Below are 22,526 nucleotides of genomic sequence, written 5' to 3' on the forward strand. Positions count from 1 at the left end.
GGAAAAACCCGCTTCCCTCTCAGCGCTTGCTCAGCACGAGAGGAGGGGAGAGACATGCCGTGGGCTTGCTCCCGCGCTCCGGGGCTATGCGTACCCCGGCTGCGCATGCTGTCCTGCCCGTGGGGACCCTCTCGCCTTCGCAGCCTCCCTGCTGCCATAAAGAGAAAACACCTTATGGAGATAAGGTCAGGTATGGACAGCTGTTTGCACAGCTGTAACGGGCATCGAAGTGTTTTTCCCAAGAGATGAATTACACTTTCATGCCCCTTCCCGCACTCGAGAGTGCAAAGCGCAGCCCAGAAATACCTGCTTGGCTGCCTGTAAAAAAATTACCCCCAGGCCTGTCCTTGCTAAATCCACGATGGCCTGGGTGAGGAAGGGAAAAAACCTTGGGTAACCGTTCTGGAAGCGTTCAGGCGCTCCGGGGTTTGCCCTTTTGCTGGGTGCAAAAGTCACCTGCGCAAGGGGAGCTTGAGCATCAGCTGGGTTTTGTTGTTGTTTGTTCGTTTTTCTTTTTTTTCCCCCCAAAAAGCATGCCGACCTTTCGGATGGGGGCCAGGATAAACCGCCTGGGGCTCCGTGTCCTGCCTGCGCCGCGCTCGGGAAGCTGGGACCTGTTGTAGGAGGTGAGAGGCGGCCGCGGGGCCTTGCTTTGCCAACACCCCCGGGAAGGGAGCAGTGGAAAAACGCAGCCCGGAGAGATTTAAGCTCTGCTCTAGCATCCGAGGGACCCTCGGACGCGAGCGTGTTCCTCGCTCATGAGACTGAGGGTCTGCAGCCCAGCTGTATTTTTCCCAGGCTTAAAGTCAAAACTTCTCCACGGCCATAATTTAAGGCTGAGCACCCTTCGGGAAGCGGCTTCTCCTCCTTTGCTCCCGTGTCCTCGCCCCGAGGTGCAGAGGAAGCCCAGCAGCTCTTGCAGGGAAGATGCAAGCCGCATCCTCGCTCCGAACCGGGGTTGACGGTATGCGTTTAACCCCTTCCTGCCGTCCTGGCTGTCCAGCGCTGTCCCGTTTGCGGCGTCGGGTCCGGGAGGCTGCAGAAAGCCGAGTTTTCCTCTTCCAGCAGCGACGGCGAATCTTTGCAACGAGTCTAATGCTAAAAGCAGCTAGGAGCAATGCCGTTGCGGGGGGCTAATTCTCCTCTTTGGCTTTTATCCCGAGCTTTTTCCTTTGCAGGGAAATAGCAGTCCTTAGAAGCTGAATTGCTGCTGTTACTCCGGTTTTGTACCCAAAGCCGTAACCCTCTTTGGGGACGAGCAAGTGCCACCATCTCTGCTCCTTCCACCGGCTGGCGCGTCGCAAGGTGCCCAGCTGCGTGGCGAGAGGTTGCGGCCGGGGCCCTTTTCCCGCTCCTCCTTATACCCGGAGCCAGCGGGATGCAAAACATCCGCAGGTAGGTCTCAACCCATCCCCGAGTGTCTGGAAGCAGCTCGGGGCTCCACGCTCACAGCGCGGCTGGTCCCCCCCAACCCATCCACTGCCCCAACCCCAGCGCCGGTCGCCCAAATCAAGGACACCCCAAACACCGCCAGGTTGGGACCATCCAGCCAGTTTTATTTTGGGCGCTGCCTTGGGCCCCGGCTCGAGGCGCTTAGCGGCGGCGCGAGGAGCTCCCGGCGTGTTTTCCGCACGGACCGGGTGAAGCACCCAAATCGGGGGGGGGAATATTGCCCGTGGTCCCAACTCATTTCAGACCCTAGCAGGCCCCTGGGGAGACTGAATAACCCCAAAAGCCCTGGCTTGAGGCAACGTAGGTTTGTTGTTTTTTTTCCTTAAAAAAAAAAATTGCATTGCTTGATAGGAGCGAGCTGGGGGCTCCGTACCGGGGAGCGGCAGAGCATCCCGGGCTCCCCGGGCCCGGTGCGGCGAGACGGGACCCGCCGCCGCCCGGCTCAGCCTCCTCTCTGCGCCCCGGCAGAGAGCATCCAGCATCCAGCACGTCTAGCAAAATAGAAATCTCCGCAAGTCACTTTGCTCCCTTGTCTATATATATATAATATATATATCTATATATATAACCTTGCCATACTGGGATTGGAGTCACCGGAATACGACGCCGGATACAGACGGCTCTTAAGAACGGACGCGGTGCGCAGCGTCTCTTTTCCAGTCCCTTTTGGGCGGCCCGTGAGTGGGGGGGGGGAGGCTGCGTTTCGGGCCGGCTCCCACGCGGGAAGGGGAGCGGGGAAGGGGCCGGAGCGCTACAGCGCGGTGTGGCGGTGGAAGGCGTGCGCGTGCGGCGTGCCGTAGGCGGGCTGCCCGTGCCAGGCGGCGCCGGCGTAGAGCCGCTGCCGCGGCGAGCCGTCGTAAGCCGCCGGCGGGTAGCGGCACGGCTCGGAGGGCTGCGTCGGAGCGGCGACCAAAGGGCTGGGGAAAGCCGGGATGACGAAAGGGTTGACGGGGAGGTTGGGCGCCAGCGGCGTCCCGGCGTTTTTGAGGTGCTCCAGCGGGTTGCCGAAGCTCAGCGGGAAACGCAGCATCGCTCCCTTGTAAACGTCCGGGATTCGCGGCACGGCGGCGGCGGGCAGCGGATAGCCGGCGCTGGCCACCACCGCTTTGGGCTTGGCCAACCCTTGGTGGCCTCCGGGCGACCCGGCGCCCTTGTCCCTGCCTTCGGCCTCCTGGACGAAGCGGGAGCCGGCTTGTAGCTTCCGGCCGGGGCCGAAGGCTGCTTCATCCTCCTCCTCCTCGGCGCCCCGCTTGCCGCGGAGCGGTGGCGGGGCGAAGGCGGCGCCGGGGGGCACCCAGCAGGCTTTGACGGCGGCGAAGGCGGCGGTGGCGGCGGTGGCACGTGGACCCTCGCCGCTCCGGCCGCCCGGCGCCTGCCCCCCGCCTTTGCTCCGCAGGTCTCGGGGCCGCTCCGACGGCGGCGGCGGCGGCTCGGCGAAATCCGGCGAGCCGGAGCAGCGGCTCCGCAGCGGCGGGCAGGATGGGTGGCTCAGCGCCTCGGGCCGGTAAGCGTGGAAGTAGCCGGTGAAGACGGCGGGAGCAAGCGGCAACCCGATCCCGACGCCATCCGGGGCGCGCGCCGAAACCTGGCTCTCCCGGCCTCCGGTGCCCGCTGCCGCCTCGCTCCTGGCTCCGGGCGCCTCCGGGCTCCTGCGCTCATCGGGGCGGGAGGCGGCGGCGGGCTCGGGGCCGGGACGCGGGGCGCTGCCGGCGCGCCGGCTTTCCGGGCAATGCCGCTTGGAGCAGTGCAAGGCTTCTGCCTTGCTCACCTGGGCCAGCAGCTTCTTCTTGGCCAGCGGAGACATGATGGGATGGTTGCCCTTGGAGTAGAAGCTGGAAAAGAGGCGCTTGTAGGCCTCCGCGTGGCTCCTGCACGCGCCGGGACACGCTGCCGGCGGGCTGGGGGCCGGCGCCGCCGTGCCGGTGGGTCCCTCCGTCGACCGGCCCTGCTCGGGAGCGTCCATCGTCTCCTCCCTGCCCGTTCCCGGCACCGCCGCGGCTTCAGGCTGCGCCTTGTCCGGGGGAACCTGCGGAGCACAAAGCGGGATGGGGCGGTGGGCGCCGGGCGAGCCGCAGCCTCCACGGAGCGGGATGGAGGACAGCTCGGCAAGCCCGGCGCGGCCGGCGCACCTGCTCCCGGCTCTTCTCCTTCTTGGTTCTCCGGCTCTTCTCGCCTCCCTCGTGGCCCTTGGGCTCCTTGGAGACCTTGTACTGCTTGCGGGGCTTGGCGGGCGGCAGCGGCTTGTCGTCCTCGCCCTTGAGGTGCCGCACGTAGGGGAGGACGAGCCTGCGGGGTGGGGGGGGGGCGGCGAGCGGCGGTGAGGGGAAACTGAGGCACGCAGCGGGGGCCACCACGTCAACCCCGGCGCCGGCTTACCTCTCGTAGTGGCGGCGGGTGCAGGTGGCGGCGCTGGTGCTGCCGGGGCTGCCGCCCAGCTCGTCGTACACGTTCTTCCAGAGCCGGCGGCCTGTCACCTGCGGCGGGAGGCGCGGTTGGGCGCCGCGGTCCCATCCCATCCCGTCCCCCCCCCGGCACGCGGGACCCCCGTATCCCCCTCCCGTGCCTCCTTACCAGCTCGTAGGCGCCCAACTTCTCCACAGCTTTGTAAATCTTCCAGAGGTTAACTGGAGAGGAAGAGGAGGAGGCGATGAGGAGCGCGGGAGCAAGGCCAGGCGGCCACGGAGCGGCCGCCCGGCTCCGTAGGGAAAAGCAAGGGGAAAAAACAACCCCATCGCGGCGCTGTTTTTCCTTACTCTGCTTGAAGCCCAGGTGGGGGATCCTCTCGATGGGCGTGCGGCGGTCCTTCATGAACTTGTAGAGGCTCACCAGGAAGGCCTCCTCCTCCTCCTTCTCGCCGCCCGCCGCCTCCCCGGCGGCCTTCGGCCGCTCCTCCTCTTCCTCGGGGCCGCCCCGCGGCGCGGCATCCGCCGGCTCCTGTGCGGGGGAAAAAAAAACGCCCCGAAGGACGGAGAGGGGAAACTGAGGCAGCGCCCGGGATAACGCTCCCCCCCCCCGTTCCACCTCCCGCGGCCGCCGGAGGCGTTTTAACGAGCCGCCCTCTTCATTAGCCGGCGGCCCGGGCTCGCCGCCAAGTTGGTCAAAGCGCCGGAGCCGGGAACGCGAGGAACGGTTTCCAGGAAAACAGAAGGGCAGAAATTCTTGCGCTCGTTCCCCCCCCCCCGCCGCCGCCGCCTCCTTTCTCAGCTAAAAATGTTTCTCGTTTGTTTGTTCTACATTTTCCGGAGTTATAAAACTTGTTGCTATTTTTGGGCAAAGCAGCTGCTCGGCTCCACTACTTTTTCTTCTTCTTTCTATTCTTTCAACCGCTCGCGACGGCCGCGGTGTTTTCACGGCCCGACTGTTTTAAGCGCTTTGAAATAAAAGCCCGGCTCGCCGCCGCCGCCGCCCGTGGGAAACCCGAAATCGCCCGCTCCCGGCTGGCCGAAGGGAGGCAAAGCTTCGCGCCGCGGGCTTCGTTTTTTCGGGGCCCCCGCGAGGCTTTTGGTTTCTCTTCCGCTTCCCCCCCCCCTTTTTCCGGGGGCCGCGGCGATGGGAACTTTTGCCCTTCTCCTCCTCGGTTTTGCAAATCCCTCGGCTCATTTGCGAGCGCGTCCCGGCCTCGACTGGATCCCACTTTGCCGGCTGCTTCGACGGGAGGCGGCGGGGCCACGAGGGCGGCTCGACGCCACCGGCGAAGCGCGGGATGCGGTGGCCTCCGGCTTTTTGTTTTTGGGGCGTCTTTTGGGGTTTTTTTTCCCTCCCCTCTCCGGAGCGCTGGGGGGTGGGGGGGACTCACCGGCGGATCCGCGGCGGCTCCGTTTCCCTCGTTTTTGGGCTCGTCCTCCGGCAGGGCCGGTGGAGTTTGGCTGGCCTCCTCCTCCATGCGGGCCGGCTGCTCCGTTCGCTCGCCGTTCAGGCCGGGGGCTGCACCGGGCGGGGAGGGGGGGGGGAGGCAAAGCGGGTGAGGCGGGATGCTGATCCGAAACGCGGTGAAAAATCCAAATAAATGGGGATTATTGGGGCCGCGGGATCACCCGCCGGGCACCGAAATCGGCCATCCGGCCGATTTCGGTGCCCGGCGGGTGATCCCGCGGCCCGGGAATGCAACCAGCGTGGCCGCCCCCCACCGGGTCCCCCCCGCCGCTGCACATTTTAAGGTTAAAAATACACATATATTTCAAATAAATTTGGGAAAACCCCGTTTTTCACCCCGGGGAAACTGAGGCAGCGCCTGCTGATCTCCGGGAGGAGTGGCCGGACCCCCTCCCCCCTCCATTAACCCGCCCCCCCCCGTTATTCCTCCTCCCTCTCGCCCCGGTGCCGGTGCCGCTCACCCGCCGCCGCGCCCGCGCCATGTGACACCCCGGCCGCGCCGCGCCCGCCGCCCCGGCCCCGCCCCGGCCGCCCATTGGGCGGCGCCGCCACGCCCCCCTCGCCCATTGGAGCGCGCCGCCGCCCGGCCCCCCTCCGCCGGGGCACGCCCCCTCCTCTTGGCGAAGGGCATGCTGGGGGTTGTAGTCCTGCTCGCCGCACTCCTCCCTCCGGGGGGCCGGGTGGGGAAGGGGAGCCGCATGGGTGTGCGTGGGTGTACATGTGTGTACATGTGTGTGCATGTGTGTGCATGTGTGTACATGCGTCTGCAAGTGTGAGCGTGTGCATTCAGGCATGTGCATGGGGGTGCATGCGTGTGCAAGCAGATGCATGCGTGTGCAAGCGGGTGCATGCGTGTTCAGGCACATTCGTGGGGTGCACGTGTGCTGGCCGGTGATGCATGTGCCTGTGGGTGTAGGTGAGGATGTGCATGTGGGTACATGCGTGTGCACATGGGTACGTGTGTGCATGTGTGTATATGTGTGTGTGCATGCAGCTACACGTGTGTGCATCTGTGTATACGTGCACGGGTGCCCTGTGCATGTGAGTACAGCTGTGCATGTGTGCATGTGTGTGTGCATGTGTGTACATGCATGTGCATGCAGGCATGAGTGTGTGTACACAGGGGTGCTTGCATGCACACGGGCGTTCGTGCAGGTAGAGGTGTGCAACGGACACACACGTGTGCAGGGTGCTCCCCACTTCCCCCACCACCCAGACCCCCAGGCAGTCCCAGTGCCCCAAACCTGGGGACCAGTCGGCTTGGGGACACCAATCTACCCAGTGTTGACCCCCTTGTCTCCTGAGCCGGCCTGGATTTTGTGCTCCAACCCATCTAATTGGCAACCATGTTCAGCCCCAAAGACCAAGAGGCTTAAACTTCCCCAAAAAACATTGTGGGGGGGGGGGGCGCCGGGGGGGGGCAGTTTGCTCTGCTGTGATTTCACTGGCTCACGTTCGGTGCGGTGCCGGCTTACTGTCAGCGCGAGGAATTAAAAGAAAGGCTGACGTTATTTCCTCTCTTTCTGGTTATTGCTGCGAAAGAGCAGGAAACCGGAGTGGCAGCCCCTGACGCACCAGCGCGGGGGGGGCCAGGGCCCCGCACGCTGCCGGGGCCTGGCACTTTCTGCGAGGAAAAGCGGCGATTTTGGGTAAACCACGCAAGCTGGTGTGAAAAAACTAGTCTTTGCATGAATGTATTGCTCAAGCTCGGAGCAGTTTGCCTGGGCCCAAATTGGGGCAGCGGGACATGGCCTCCTGGGAAACGAGGTAGGAGGGCCCGGGAGACCCAAACTTTGGCTTTTTTGCAGTATTTTCAGGAGTATCCCCCCCAACTCCAGCCCTGGGCCCCGCTGGGGTCGACGCTTCCCAGCAGCGCACTACGTTTCCCAGGGCGCCGCGCGGCTTTTGCGAAAACGCAGCGGGGTAATTTCTCGTTAGAAAGAGAGCAAGAAAAAAAAAAAAGAAAGAAAGAAAAAATAGAGGGGAACAACAAAAAAAAAAGCAGCAGCAGAAGAGGAAGAATCAAAGCTTTGAGCGTCATGTCTAGGAATAGCACGGGAGCGCTGCCAAGTCATTACAGCGGATGAGTAATCCACTTAAGTCATTCCTCTAAAGCCCGCTCCTTGTAAGAGAATTAAAATACCGCCTTACATCAGCGAGCGCGGCCCGGGGCGGCGGGCGCCGGCGCTGCCCCCCCCCCCGGCCCCCCCGTGCCCCGGGGGAGCGACCGGGGGCTTCACGCCGCCCCGCGGAGGGGGGGTCCCGCGGCCGGGGGGCTGCCGCAGCTCGGGATCTCCCTTATAGGGACGGGGAAGAGCCATAAAAGACCCGTTTCCGCCACCCCGGAAAGGCTCCTGCCGCCTCTCGTCCCCTCCCGCCGCCAGCACTGCCGCTCCGTGCATGCACTGAGCGTATCGGGCCTCAGCTCCGCCGGGTTGGGGCGGGGGAGAGGGGAGCGCCCCAGCGGGGCCGGAGTCTCCCGTCAAGTCGCATCCCGAAATCCCTCCCGGTGGTATCCCGAAGTTTCCCCAGCCCGGTCGCATCCCGAAATCCTCCCCCCCTCTTCCCAGTCCCGGGTCTGCCCGTACTCACCGGCTTCAGCGGGCGAGCGGCGGGCGGTGCATCGGCGAGGCCGGAGGAAGAGCGCTGTGGTTTGCTTGTGTTACTTCTATCGGGGATGAAGGGCTGGGGGATGAGTCATCCCCCACTCAGGGAAGTGGCGTGTGTGTGTGTGTGTGTGTGAGCGTGTGTGTGTGAGCGTGTGTGTGTGTGTGTGAGTGTGTGTGTGTGTGTGTATGTGCGCGATTGACTCTTTCGTTACCGGAACGCCTGGGCTTTTTGGGGCTCTCGGCAGCGGGGAGCCCGCTGCTTCGCTGAATGAGTGTGCAGGGATTTCCAGCCCGGTTCCCCGCGCCCCGGCTCCTCCCGGCCCGGCTCCGGCTCCGGCTCCGGCTCCGGCTCCGGTTCCAGCTCCGGCTCCGGCTCCGGTGCCGCTCCGGTGCCGGCGCCCCGCGGGGACGCGCCGCCGCGGCGGGGTTGTCGCCGGGACCGGGCGGGGAGCGCGGGCAGCGGGGTGATCCCGACCCTTCAGCACCTCTCGCTTGACCAAATTTCCCCTTTTTTAAATTATTCTTAATAAATTCCTTTTCGTTTCGCTTCGGACCGCTGGATTATCCCGAGGCAGCGTCGGCGGGACGGCAAGAAAATCAGCTCCAAGTCGCAACCGGAGATGGACTTACCGGCGGCCGGAGCATCCGCGCCCCGGGCCGGCGGCGGTGCCGGGCTGCAGCCCCGCGGGAGCCCACCGAGGTACCGGGGGGGGGGGAGAACCGGGGACGTTACGGGGTCCGAGCCCCCCGGCCGGGCTCGGAGAATCCCCCTCCGCCGTGCTCCGGGACTGCGAAAGAGCCCGAAAATCCCCCGTGACTCATCCCGGGCCCGGCAGCCGGGGGCGCGGAGGAAGCAGAAGCGGAGGGACGGAGGGGACGCGGCGACCGGGGGCCGCGGCGGGCTGCGCTCACCGGCTCCGCGGGCGCGCAACGGGGCGCAGCAGCGCGGGGCCCGAAAGCACCGTGGGAAAATCTCGAGCCCCCGGCGGGGCAGCGGGTGTGTGTGTGTGTGTGTGTGTGGTGGAATTAGGGGTGCCCCGACGGGCCCCGATGCTGAAACCGGGCGCCGCGGAGGGCAGAGATGAGTGGCGAGGTGTTTCCGAGGGCGACATTAACCCTTTCGTTACAGGAAAGCGCCCCGCGAGGCCTGACTCAGAGCTGCCACTCAGAGCGAAAGAGAAATCCCGCCAGCAAACAGCCTCTGGGTCCTCCCGGCCTGAGAAACTCTTCAACGCACGGTGGGATCGGGCAATATCGAGCAATATCGATCTGTACGAAAGCTCGGCCTCAGTTTCCCCCCGGCACAAAGCGACCGGCTTCCCGGCGCTTTCCTCCCTCGCGCTCCTCCGGGCAGGGGACGAGGGGCCTCGTCCAGCTCCTGCCAGCGGGCAGAAGGGTTTTATGTTTTTTCTTCTCACCCAAACAGACACTGTAATAAATTCCCTTTTGTCACCCGCATGCCACTAGAGGACAGTGTCAGGCTGGAAATAAACTGCATTTGAGGCCCATGGGGAGCCAAATGCCTGCAGGGTGGGAGCCGACCCCTTCGGGAAGACGTGTCCCTGCTTTGGACCACGAGGGACAGAAAAGTCTCTCCCCAAAGTGGGTTTTCTCCATGTCTTTGTATGGTCTTTTTCTGGAAGATCTGCTCTAGGAAACGTGAATTATTGAGCTCGATATACTTTGGTTAGGCAGAGGCCAGGCTAAGTCTGGCTCTGTCATCCGTGCGCTGAAAGGGGGCAGTGCTCAGCCAATGTGTAAAATAGGCAAAGCCCCGTTGCTTTGCAAGCAGCACCAGGCCCCACGCTGGCAGTTTTATCCCGCTCCTCCAAAATCCCGGCAGGAGAAACGGACTGTTTCCCATGGAGGAAAGACAGCCACATCCACAGGTAAGGAAAGAGCGGGGCTGGCCCAAATTTCCCCGAACCCTGAATCTGCCAGAGGCACTTGGAAATGTGGGATCGACCTGGTCTCATGCCACATCTGAGCCCGCTTTGAGCTCAGACTAGTGACATCCCGAGGCCCCTCCAGCCTCAATTATCCTGTGATCCTGCAGGGTCTCCGGCTGTTTCATCCCAGCACATGGGTTAGCAGCAAGCAGCCTCCTTATTTTTGGTGCTGAGGGTGAGACGCAGCTCCAGGGTGAGCCTGCAGCCAGGATCTACCAAGGAGGAGAAAAAGAAAAAGAAAAAACAAAGAAAAAAGAAAGTCGGGTGGTCGGAAAGCCCCGGGATGCATGTGAGCGCACATGGCCAGCTCGTGAATATTCAAGGTTGCACAGCTATAAAAGCAGCCGATGAGCCGGCAAGAAGGTGCAACCCAGCTCCCCGGCGGGTCCCTTCACCCAAGTGACGACCGGTCCTTGCTGCGGCCCCAGGACATGACCTCCCTGGTGGGTGCAGGTCTGGTCCCAGTCGGTCCAGCTGAATTTCCCCCCGCAGTGATTTTTTTCCCCCGCTATGGGGCAGGGAGGGATGGCTGCAAGGCTCCATCAAGCCGAAGGCTCCTCGTCCCAGCGATGCCTCGGACAGATAGACGGATTGACGGATGGGGAAAGCACAGGGCCTTTTGCAAGGTGATGGCAAGCGCAAAGCCGTACGCGGACACCTCCCTAAATACACCGCACGGGTAGATGCTGCCAGATGCATCTGGCTTTCATTATAAATGTGACATTTTATTTTAAATTACTTGTCTAACAAGGCATATTGTGAACAGAAAACTGTAAACGACATCCCTGCATTTAGGTACGCTGCGATTTGTTGCTGCAATCCAAGCAAGCTCCTGCAGGGAGGATGCATGGAGCGAGTCCCTCGCTGCGCTCCCCAAGCATCGGGGAGGCGCCGCACCGGTGCAATTAAAAATAACAACACGAGCGCCTGCAGCGGTGCTTTAATTTCCTCCGGGAGCTCGGGGCCGAGCCAGGAGGTAAAAGCCGCCCTGCTTTCGGGTCGTACGAGGAGAGCTTGGAGCAGCAGCATCATTTCTGCACAGGGAGCGGCTGGAGCTGAGCGCATGTTGGCAGCACCTGGGTCCATGCCCTCTTGCAGGGGGCAGGGTGGGTACCCAAATGCCCAGGTCCTGGGGGCACAAATAAGCTTTAACAGCCCTGAGCAGCCTCACCTGGGGCTTCCATGGCACCCATGGGTGCAGGGGCTCTATTTAAGCTCAGCTGGGGGTTCTTTCACCTCTATTTAGCTGTGCAGGAGGGGTGCTAGTCTCCTGCCTGGCTGTGCCCCCCTCCCACCAAGCTGGTCCCAGAGCACGGGCTGATTTCCCGGCTCGGCCTCCGCGCTGCCTCCTCACCGCCAACTTTCTCGCCCAAACCTGGCTGCGATCTCCAGGTTTGTCCCGCTCGGCTCCCACGGGACGTGTTGCTCCCGGCCCATCGGGAGCAGCCAGTCCTTGCTGCTCCCCCTGGTTCGTATTCCTCAGTACGGTCAGCGGCGCTAATAAGAGATTCAAGTTTGGGGGGCAAATGCGCTGCAAAAGTGGCTGGGAGTATACGCGAGCATTTGCATCGGTGCTTGAACGTGTAGGTGGGGATATTCGTAGAGGGGCCCGTGCACACGTGAAGGGGTGCGTGTGTGTGTGTGTGTGCAGTGATTTGCACACGTAGGGGCACCCAAATTTCTGGGGAAATGCACCTGCGCAGGAGCACGTGAGCGTCAAGGACCACATACACGCCCAGGGTCCCTGGCGCGCACGTGTGTGCACGCACGCTGCGCTCCCAAAGTGCATCGGTTTGGCGAGGGGACAAATTAGCGGGTGTTTGCTGGAATAACCCCCTTTTAGGGCTTTCCAGCTGCTCCCTGGAGCATGCACCGAACCAGAAGCCTCCTGAGCTTTTGCTCGCGCCGAGCAAGGCCGGACCATCTGCGCGGGCACCGCTGCGGCACCCAGGCTCGCGGCGGCGCTTCCGTCACACCTCGCCTCCCCGGCACATCCTGCGCGGCCCCGTTCGAGCCGGCCCCCGCGGCTGCTGCTGCCGCTGCCGAGCCCGCTTCCTGCACAAGCGAGGCAGGAAGAGTGAGAGGTTCCCGGCCGCCCCAGGAGGTCCCCATCGTCCCTGGATGGAGGTGGCTGCCTGCCCTGGCTGATCTCTCCCCCCCCCCCCCCCCCCCCCCCAAAAAAAAAGCCTTGCCCCATGGCTTTCTTCCGGCGGCTTTTCCGCTTGGGCACGGAGAAGAAGAAGCCGAGGCGCTACGAGCACGTCAGGCGGGATGTCAACCCCGAGGACGCGTGGCTGGTGCTGGGCGAGCTGGGCGACGGCGCCTTCGGCAAGGTCTTCAAGGTAGGGCGGCAGGGAGAGGCGGCGGGGGGGCGAGCGGCCCGCTGCCGCCGGGATCGCAGCTCAGCGCGAGCTTCCCGGCAGCCTGGCCGTGGATCAAGGCCGTCCTCCTGGAAAAGAGCTTCGGAAAAATGCCTGCGGGACTTTGCTTTGGAAACGGCTCCCTAAATGCTTTTTTTTGCCCCCACAACTGTGGCTGGTGCTGCCTTATAGCGAGCTATAGGTGATGGCCATCGAACGGCATCCAGCACGCGCTGCAATAAGCTGGAAAGCCTCCAAATTGCTTTGGGTTTTTAGCAGCTCCCTTTGCCAGGAGGGAGAGGAGACGTGGCAGGGACGCTGGGGACCCTCATGTCCCTGGGATGCAGCCTGTGTCCTCCAGCATGGAAAGAGCCAGGATCAAGCAGCTCCTCGGACACACGGCAATCGGGACCGTTCCCTTTCCAGGGTGCAAACGGGTGGCAGGAAGGACCATCCCCGGGGTGTTCCCGCACGAGGCTGGCTGGGATTTGTCCCCCCTTTTTATTCAGCAGGGGATCCCAGAGTTGGGCACGGCCGGAGCGTTTGCATCCTTCATTTTTGCCACCAGTTGGAGATGGGGCTGCTTTGTTTTTTTTCTCTTGTTGTCACCGAAACCGCGATGCAGAGGCTGAGCTCAACAGGAAACCCGCCGTGCTGCTCCCCGGGGCCCGCGGTGCCCCGGCAGCAGCCGCCTTCCGGCGCCGGGGCCCATCGTGCAGAGCCCCGGCACGATTGGTGCACTTGTGGCACCGGGAACCCTCCCCGGGCTTGACCCAGCCAAAACCAGCCTCTTGTTTGGGGAAACTTCCCTGTTGGCACCTGCTTTTTGGGGCCGTCGGCTGGATCCCAGCCATCGGCTGCGAGCGTGCCGCGATTAAAAACCTCAAGGACTTCCGCTGGGTTGGGGAGATGCGCCCGGTCCCCGCTGCCCTGCCGCGCTCTGGGCTGGGGCGGGGACCCGAAATCCTGCCTCCCGATCTGGTCTGCTAGAGGAGAGGGGCTATTCCAGGCTCGTGATACAAGCCAGGGTCATGGCATGATATAATATCGCAATATGGAGCAGCCTATCGCGATAGGACGTTTCATTGAAGCGTGGTCAGCTAGATCATCTCACAACGCGACGTATCACGTTGCAACGCGACGTAGCACCTGCTTTTAAAATGTGTTTTCCAACCGCCTTAAACTTCTTCTCTCCAGGCCCAGAACAAGGTGACGGGGGCCCTGGCCGCGGCGAAGGTGATCGCCACGCCGAGCGAGGAAGAGCTGGAGGACTACGTGGTGGAGATCGACGTCCTGGCCTGCTGCGACCACCCCAACATCATCAAGCTGCTGGACGCGCTCTACTGGGACGGGCAGCTCTGGGTGAGCAGGGTCTTGGCAGTGCGGCTCTAGGGACAAATTTGGGAAGGGGCAGGTTTGCGGGCTCAAAGGACAAGCTCCCCATCTTCCTTCACCTAAATGGGGGATGCTTGCAGACCAGGGCTTTCTTGAGTGCTGTCCCCACCAAGAACCACCTGCAGGAACAGGGAGAGGGAAAAGAAAAGCTCTCCCTTGCAAAATGAGCTGGGACGGTGCCGAATTATCTCTTCCGTTGCTGCCGGGATGTGCTCATCCCTGTTTTCCCGAAGACACGTTTCTGGCAAAGCAAGAGCTCATGCCCTGTAGCTGGGGATGTTTTGCTGCCCTGATCTCCTGGGCTTCCCTTCGCACCTGGTACATGCCCGACCTCATGTCCTGCCAGTCAGGACATGGCAGGATATGGCTTCTCCTTGATCTGTTGACGCGGCTGTCAGCGCTGCTCCACGCCAGCTGGCGTGGACCTCCTCTGAGTGCTGCCCTGCTGCTCTCTCTGCAGATCCTGGTGGAGTTTTGTGCAGGAGGGGCCGTGGATGCCGCAATCTTGGGTAAAAAAACAAACCTCTCCTGTGTCTTTAGTTGCATGGCCATCGGGGGTTTGTGGTTGATGGTTGCAACCCGGCCCCATTTCTCCATGCCACCCGAGACCCCCTTTTGCCTCCGGGGTTGCCCCTCCATGGGGCTGGCTGCCGGGGCACGGGGAGGCTTCAGCCCCAGGTGTTGCTTTGCATCTCATTGCAGAGCTGGAGAAAGGCCTCACGGAGGAGCAGATCCGAGCGGCCTGCAAGCAGCTGCTGCTGGCGCTGCAGTACCTGCACGGCTGCAAGATCATCCACAGGGACGTGAAGGCTGGGAACGTCCTGCTCACCCTGGACGGGGACGTCAAGCTGGGTGAGCCCACAGAGAAGGAGCTGGTGTGGGAGCCGGCTCTTGCTCAGGCCAGCCGTGCTGGAGGACGGGTGTGGGTTTGTCCTCTCCCAAGGGACACGAGTTGCTGAGCAAGGCCGGGGGTTTTCTCGGATTGAAGTCAGTCCCTACTTCCCTGGGAGCTGGCGCCTGCATGGAGCAGCACTCCAAGGATGCTTTCTAAATGCTACTTTCTATGAAACAGCCGATTTTGGCGTCTCTGCCAAAAACTCCAGCACTTTCCAGCGCCGGGCATCCTTTATCGGCACCCCATACTGGTAGGTACGGGGTGGAAATCCTGGGGAACGGCGGGATGTGGGAGCACAGCCACGTGGGCTGGGAAAACAGAGGTGTCCTCCAGCTCAAGGTGGATCTCCTGATCTACAGCCCTGATTGTTGTTTGTCTTGTGGATGCTCAAACCAGCTTTGCTCCTGCTGCAATAGCAGGAACATCTTCTTGAGGAACCAGCTCTTTCCTTCTTCCCCTTCTCCAGACAAAACCTTCTCTAGGATGGGCCTCCTAATATTGCGAGACTGTGCATGGCATGCTCTGGGATGGGCACCTGCTGGCGCAAGCCCTTCTGGGGTAGGGTTGGAGGACTTAGGGGTCAAATCTTACCTCTCCTGCCTATAGGGCTGTCCCTTGGGTGGACCATTCCCAGACTGCTCTTGAGCTTGGTTTCAGAAGGAAATAAGCACTCGTCTCTAGCAGAAAGCTGGGGGCGAGCCCCCCCCAGCCCCAGGCAGGCTGCACCCCTTCCCCCCTCTCCCACACGCAGGATGGCCCCTGAGGTGGTGCAGTGCGAGACGTCCAAGGAGAACCCCTATGGCTACAAGGCTGACATCTGGTCCCTGGGCATCACGCTGATCGAGATGGCCGAGATGGAGCCCCCCCACCATGACCTCAACCCTCTGAGGGTGCTGCTGAAGATCGCCAAGTCCCAGCCGCCCACCCTGCGTCACCCCAAGAGGTGGTGAGTTCCCACACGGAGACCTTGCCCCCACTAGAGCCTGTTGCCCAATGCAGCAGATGATAGGAGAAGCTGTCCAGTGGGGCAGCTCCTGCTCAGTCATGGCAGAGGAAGTGGGATGGGTTTTTGGACCATGAATGATAGTCTCATTCCTCCAAGCCCAGTTGCAGAGGTGTTTCCAGCTAGCACCATGGGTTTCCCATCACACCACCTTTCCTGCAGAAGGTAACCTCAACAGCAGGCAGCACCAGGATGAGGACATGGGCTCTTGCCAATGTCCTAGCAGATGGCATCACCTGGGCTGTGGGATTTCGTCCCAGCAGAGCTCAGAGCCCCACAGGGTGCACCCAGCTACCACACGTTCACAGGGGGCTGTCCCGCAGGTCTGAAGACTTCAAGGACTTCTTGAGGAAATCCTTGGAGAAGAGCCCCGAGGCACGGTGGTCGGCCAGCCAGCTCCTGCAGGTGGGTAATGCCATGGGTCGCAGCCTGCAGCCTCCTTCCCTGGGATGGGGGCACCCCTGGCACTTTGGCACCCCGTGCTACCTCTCCCCTGGCGGTGGCCCTGCCCACCTCCCTTGCTTGCGTGCAGCATCCCTTCGTGGCAGACGTCTGCGACAAGCGGCCGCTCAGGGAGCTGGTGGCCGAGGCCCGGGCTGATGTGCTGGAGGAGTTCGAAGAGGAGGAGGAAGAACAGGCCCTGCCAGTGAGTAGCAGCTGACTTCTTGTGTGGATGCAAAATCCAAGAAAATGAGAAGCTTTTGGAGATGGGAGCAGGGCTGCTCAGCCAGGAGAGGTGCTGGCATGTGGAGACTAACCTTGCCTCTGTTCTCCACCCACAGCCCAGGCAGGAGCATGGAGACTCCCTCTGCCTCCCATCCCCTGGTGAGCCGGAGAGGTCCTTGAGTGCCACCAACGATGGAGCAGTGCCGCCATGCCCAGCTGCGGGAGAGGGGCAAGGGCCAGCTGTGGCAGCGGCTCCCATTGCCCCTCATGGGGACACGCAGGACTCTATGGAGCAGGCTGGGAGGCCCCACGAGGGGCAGGACGCCCACCCCCGTGTCCAAGAGGAGCCAGGACAGAGCATCCCCCGCCTGAGGCCCAAGAAAGTGTCCGACTTGCTGAAGCAAGCGAGGCGGAAATCCTCGCCCATCCTGACGGGCTCCGTAAGGCTCCCTCCAAAAAGACCATCTGAATTCCTTAAGCTGATGAGGCGCCGGTCATTTTTCGGAGGGTTCAAGTCCTATGAAGTTGTCAGCGAGCAGCATGGGGCGGATGGAGGGGAGTTGAGCGGGGAGCAGCCCCCCGGGCACCTCCTGAATGAGCCAGGGCGGATGGCTCTGGATGCTCTCCAAGGGACACCAGACCACCTGGAGGTGGGAGAAGGAGTTAAAGGGTGTCGAGAGGAGCCCAACGCTCTGGAGAGCCCCTCCAAGATGGCAGAGCTCCTCCCGGGGAAAAGTCATGCAGGGGACACTGCTGAAATGCAAGAGCAGAAAGTGGAGCAGGTCGGACCCGTGGCAGAGGGACAACAAACAGCTGCTGCAGCCCAAACAAATCCCACTTTGCCCCCAAAAAGTGACGCCGAAGAGCAGTCAAGGGAACACACAACTTGCAATTCATTGGCCTTGCCCCAAGACAGAGTCGATGGGGGCTGGATCAAAAGCTCATCTGCAGAGATGCTGGATAACGCCCCTGTCTCTATCCCTGGGAGGTGGGCAATATCGGCTGAAAGGAGAAGGAAAACGCGAAGTCTAGTTGAGAAGCAGCACCTGGATCGTGCTTGTGGCAGCAGGCCCCATGCCACCCGGTGTGCAATGGGGGGATCCCAGCTGGTGGCAGCCCTGGACCTGGGGCACATCAGGACCAAAGCCCAGGGCTTCGAAGAGTCGGTTGCAGAGCTCAGGCATGGATTTACTGGATCATTGCTAGAGCTGAAAGATGCTGGGGTTAAGCTGCAGACTGAGGTTGGCTCCAGCATGGCTGGAGAATGGGAAGACGGCCCTGGAAAAGGCAGGCATGGAGCTGAGAGAGCACCCAAGGGACTGGAGGGTGATGGAGAGCCTGGGGAGACTGACTCAGGGCAGGAGAGGGTGCCACCAGGAGAAACGTTGCTCATGCAGAGTGCAATAGAGGAGGTGGCAGTGGGGTCAGAAGAGCTTGAGGGGTGGCAGGAGACACCAGATGGACAGGGAGAGACTGGAGAGGGAAACAATGGGGAGAAAAACACAGCGGCACATGAATCCACTACTAACTCCTTGGAGCTGACTGAGCAGGACGGTGAGGAGGAAGCTGCAGACACTATGACGACTAGCCACCTTGGCGAAGACGATCAGTGCTCGGTGGTGGAAACTTCTCCCAAGGGAACCCTGGTGCTGGCAGAAGTGAACTCAGAAGATGTAAGGGAGTGTTTACCTGGAGACCGTAATCCTGCGGGAGATGCAGTTGGCGAGGAGGAATTGCCCGCAGGAGAGAGACTGGAGGCAGACTGTGCAGTGCAAGCAAAAGAGGGACTGGTGAGTGAGGAAGCCCAAAACTCAACAGAGGACTCATCCCCTGAGGAGATCCTGGGGCCAGTTGAAGAGGAAATGGAGGAGAAAGTGGAAAACGGCTCCAGAGAAAAGCAGCTCTTGGCTGGTTATAGTAATGCCTGTGAAAAGCAAGATGGAAATGGAGAGGAAGGGAAGGAAGAGAGGAATCTGCTTGGAGATCATGGGGTGAAGGTTACTCCAGCTCCCACAGGGCCATCAAGGGATAAATTTGGAGGAGAAATGGGTGACTTGGGCAATGGAGCAGTGCCAGAGCCCCAGGAGCCTCGTGGTGGACACCCAAAGGCCACAAAGACTGTGAGCTTTGCTGCCCTGCGTCGCACTTCTTCCTGTGTAGCCTGGAGAGTGGGGGACATCCCAGATCCACCCTCGGGCAACAGCTCCACACAAGAGCGAGGAGAGGAGCCGTTGCCTCAAGCCAACCCTGCAGACACACAAGCTCCATCGCCCTCTGTGGAGGAAGCCCAGCAGGTGAGGGGCGAAGGGGAGGATGGCCCTTCTTGGGTGGCCACCAGGGATTCCTCGGTCGGCCATGAGTTTTGGCTGAGCAGAAACACAGCCTGGACTCGCCAAGGCCTAGCTTGCTAGGGGGCTTGGAGCACTTCCAGATGGAGATGGCCTTTCTGCAAAGCAGCATGGTAGGGAGGCAAGGGAGCCCTGCAGGGCTGCAGCCTCGATGGCTTGTCTGGGCCAGGCTGCAGGGAGCCTGGTGCTCACTGTGGGCTTGCAGGTAACATGGCCATGCAGAGACCTTGCGGTCTCAAAAGTGGTAGAGCTGAACCAGCACACCCTGCCCCAGGCTGTGGTGTGCCCATGGCCATGCCATTTCCAGAGCTAGCTCAGGGACCTGAAACTCCTCTGTGAGCCCTTCCAAGGTGAGGGCATCTGAGCAACCTCCTGTGCTATACTGAGGTTGGGGGTCCCCTTTTCTTGGCTTGCAGCAAGGTGTGGGGCCAGCCCTTGTCACTCTGTGTCAAGGAGGATCTCAAATCTGTTCCAAGAGCCCATCTGAACACAGCCAGCAGCCCACAGGGTGCGTGTTCGATTTACATACTGGACACACTGCGTTAAACCCAACACGCTACCTTTGCGCTGTGTTGCCCAGCATGGGATTTATGTCATCTGGGTTGTCTGAGCTCAAAACATTGTTCCTGGTGGCAGGAACCTCCCTTCCTCCGAAGGACGGTAAAGAAAACCCGCAGATTTGTCGTGGATGGGGAGGAGGTGAGCGTCACGACCGCCAAGACTGTCAGCAAGGCTGAGACGAGGGAGGAGAAGATGCGCTCTGCTCGGTGAGCGGTTGCAGTAGTGGAGGGGTGGTGGGCATCCCATGTCCATCCCCTGGTGAGGCGTAGGGATACGCAAGGAGCCAAACATTGCCCAGTCCCCTATCTGCTCTTGCTGCCAGTTGGCGGTTGTTTATGGGAAGGAGAGAGGAAGATCTTCTCCCATACGCTCTCAGGTCACCCAAGGAGAGCAGGAAAGGATGGGGGGAGATGGAGGGGCAGAGCCAACAGCTGAGTTCAGAATCTGTTGGACCCAAGTCCAGTGATCCTGCTCACTGGAGAAAGTCTTCTGCACACTGCTGCACTAGGGCTGGCCTTCTCCTTCCTTTAGCAACCTACAAGACAGCTGTCCAGCGTGACCTCCTCACCAGGTTGCCCCCAAAGCCCTGGCAGAGGCAGGCACCTTCAGGGCAGCCTTTGACCACTTCTCACTTTGTCTTGCCCAAACTTTTAGGCGCGAGGAGCTCCGTGAGCTGCGAGTGCTGCAGAAGGAGGAGCAGAGGGCACAGAGCCAACTGGAGCAGAAGTTTCACCAGCAGCGGGAGCAAATGTTTCGGCACATTGAGCAGGAGATGACGGTAACCCGGGGACATCCCTTGCTGTGATCCAGTCAGAGGGATGTGCAAGTCCCCCAGGCTGGCGCTCTGCCTGCACAGAGCCGGTGCAAGGGGTCACAGTCCCCCGTCAGCAGTCCCTGGTCCGTGTTGACCCTCTGCGTCTGCACAGCAGAGAAAGAAGCAGTATTATGACCGGGAGGTGGAGACCTTGGAGCGCCACTACCGGCAGCTGAAGGAGCGCCAGGAGCATGAGTACACGGTGAAACTGCGTGATGATGCCAAGCGCCTGAAGTCCCTCCAGGAGAAGGATGGTGAGAAGAGGATGCAAGAGCTGAAGGGCAACAAGACAGAGGTGAGGGCACAGTGGCGGCTCTCATGGTGCTGGACTCGGGACGCAGCTCTCCAGAGCTGATGGACTGCACCTGGGGCCAGTTTCCCTTGGGATTTGGGATGAAGGCCTCCATGTTTCCCACCACAGGAGCAGCGGTTCCTGCAACGGCAGCAGGAGGAGCTGAATGCAGCCTTGCAGAGAGTTGTCCAGGAGCACAAGAAGAAGATGATGTCTGTTGACTGGGAGTGCATCAGCAAGATCCACAGCCTCCGGAGAGGTGGACTGGGCTGCAAGAGCTCTGGGGCCGGGAGGAGGAGGATGGAGGGACCCTGGGGCAAGGAGAGTGGTGGGGGTCTGGCTGGTGGGGGGCAGCCAGAGCAAGGGAGCAGAGGTGGGTTTGGAGGCTGGGGCGGGCCATGGCGGGGAGCGACTGAGCCGCACAGCGCTGTGGTCCTGCCTGGCAGCCCGCGAGTCCGTGGTGTGGAGCATGGAGCAAGGGCACCTGCAGGAGAAGTACCAGCTCTTCAGGCAGCAGGTGAAGGAGCAGCATGCGCTGCAGCGGCAGCAGCTCCGCAAGCGCCATGAGAAGGTAAGGTGGGAGCTGCCGGTGCTCAGGCTCTGCTCCTTGTCCTGGTCCCGGCTCACCCCCCGGCCCCTTTCACAGGAGACGGAGCGGTTGAACCGTTTCCACCACCTCTTGCTGGAGGAGCTCAGGAGCCAGCAGACCCATGAGCGGGCTCAGCTGCTGAAAAGCCAGCGCTGTGATGCCAAGGCCCGTCTGGCCCTCTTCAAGGGCAACCTGAAGATCCAGGAGGTTAATGGGGCCGAGCAGAGAGAGAGAGCCAAGCAGGTACTGGCCACCGGTTCCCCAGGACCCTCAAGGTTGCCCAGCATGAAATACCAGTTTGGCCACACTCATGGCCACCCCAGGGCAGGGCTGGTGGAAACCAGGCTGCCAGCAAGGCACTGAGCACCTTGGCAGGAGGGATGGGCTGTCTGAGGGCCTCAAAGCTGTGAGCAACAGCTTGGGATGGATGGTGAAAACCCATGTGAAGCGTGGTCGAGGACAGGGTTAGGAGCTGCCTCCATCTCCAGGAAGGGGAGTAATGTGGGTTGTCCCCACTGCAGTTCCTGCAGCAGGAGGACAAGCGGCAGAGAGCGGAGGCGCAGCAGCAGCGGGAGCAGCACGCGCAGCAGCTGCAGCAGTTGCAGCAGCAGCAGGCCGAGAACCTGGTGGAGCTGGAGCAGATGCAGGTACTGGGGCCGGAGGGCCATTTCCCACACCCCTGCTAGCTCTCCTCGAGCATCTCTCTTCCCACTCGCCCTTTGCCTTCTCCCAGAGCGAGAAGATGCACCTCCTGGCAGACCAGGAGAGGAGGCAGCTAGCGCGGCTGGATGGCGAGCATGCCATGGAGCTCAGCGAGTGGAAGCAGCGGTTGGCTGCCCGCAAGGAGGTGAGTGGCCCTGTGACGGTCCTTTGGGTTTGTCAAAGTGCCACAGCCCAACCCACCCTGGGCCATTTCTCCTCCTGAGTCCTGGCCAGGAGGGACACGGCAGCTCTAGCCTTTTCTTCCAGATGCTCGAGGAGGAGCTGGGGAACTCCCTGCCTGCGCAGCAGCGCGGAGGGCCGCACGGCACCCGCAGCGGCAGAATCTCCCGCTTCTTCCACCTCCCCTCCTGATCCTACGCTGAGGCTTCTTGGGAAGAGCGAGAGCAGCGGCTGCTGGTGGCCTCCCAGGGACTGGCCAAATAGGACCACGGGAGCCAAAAGCAGCTGTGGAAAATGCAAGGTGGGGCAGCGCCAGGACACTGAGCCATGGCCAGTCTACACAGGGCAACCAGGCCAGGACGCAGCACGGACCATGGGGATGGCAGACGTAGCAGAGACCTAGGTGGCCCCTAGGGGGCCGGACAAAAGGCTGGATGTGTTTGAGCCCTCCTCGGTTCCTCCTGTGCAGCCCAGTCTCCCTGTGCTGGAGGGGCCAGGATGAAGTGGCCACTGCCACCTGGAACGGCCCTGGAAGCTCCTCTGTGGAGGATCTTGAAGCCATGGATACGCAGGTATCGCTGGTGCCATCACTATGTGCGTGTCTTGGTGGATCACCCTTCAGCTGAGTTGCAACACAAGCAAATACATTTTATTTGTTAAGAAAGCCTATTTGTCACTATTTTACTGAAAAAAGTTCCCTCTTGTCAATGCTGTGAGTTGCCTGAGGTAGAGGTAAGGGCGCAGAGTTGTACCCCTCTGCACCCCCTCAAGTTAGACTGCGCACGCAAATTAGAGCGGCTCTCCACCCACCTTGCCTGTTTTACCCATTTTCTGTCCG

At 61.6% G+C, this 22,526-nt stretch overlaps 1 protein-coding gene, 1 long non-coding RNA gene and 1 pseudogene across 2 annotated transcripts; 2 read left to right on the forward strand and 1 right to left on the reverse strand.

Annotated features, from left to right (window-relative positions):
* Nucleotides 1-2,082: 2,082 nt before the first annotated feature.
* Nucleotides 2,083-8,054, reverse strand: ARID5A (AT-rich interaction domain 5A). Its single transcript, XM_067312460.1, has 7 exons — nucleotides 7,918-8,054; nucleotides 5,249-5,376; nucleotides 4,206-4,386; nucleotides 4,024-4,076; nucleotides 3,829-3,926; nucleotides 3,582-3,738; nucleotides 2,083-3,478 (listed from the first exon to the last, which is right to left on the reverse strand). The coding sequence occupies exons 2-7, from the start codon at nucleotides 5,333-5,335 to the stop codon at nucleotides 2,204-2,206; spliced, it is 1,851 nt and encodes a 616-aa protein (XP_067168561.1). The 5' UTR covers nucleotides 5,336-5,376; nucleotides 7,918-8,054; the 3' UTR covers nucleotides 2,083-2,203.
* A 329-nt stretch (nucleotides 8,055-8,383) lies between these two features.
* On the forward strand, nucleotides 8,384-9,440 carry LOC136994477 (uncharacterized). Its single transcript, XR_010886554.1, has 2 exons — nucleotides 8,384-8,634; nucleotides 9,064-9,440. It is a non-coding gene; the product is annotated as an uncharacterized lncRNA (long non-coding RNA).
* A 2,638-nt stretch (nucleotides 9,441-12,078) lies between these two features.
* LOC106491570 (STE20-like serine/threonine-protein kinase) lies at nucleotides 12,079-21,939 on the forward strand (annotated as a pseudogene).
* The last annotated feature ends 587 nt before the right edge of the window (nucleotides 21,940-22,526 follow it).

Source organism: Apteryx mantelli, chromosome 29, assembly GCF_036417845.1.
Source record: "Apteryx mantelli isolate bAptMan1 chromosome 29, bAptMan1.hap1, whole genome shotgun sequence".
NCBI classification, from domain to species: Eukaryota; Metazoa; Chordata; class Aves; order Apterygiformes; family Apterygidae; genus Apteryx; species Apteryx mantelli.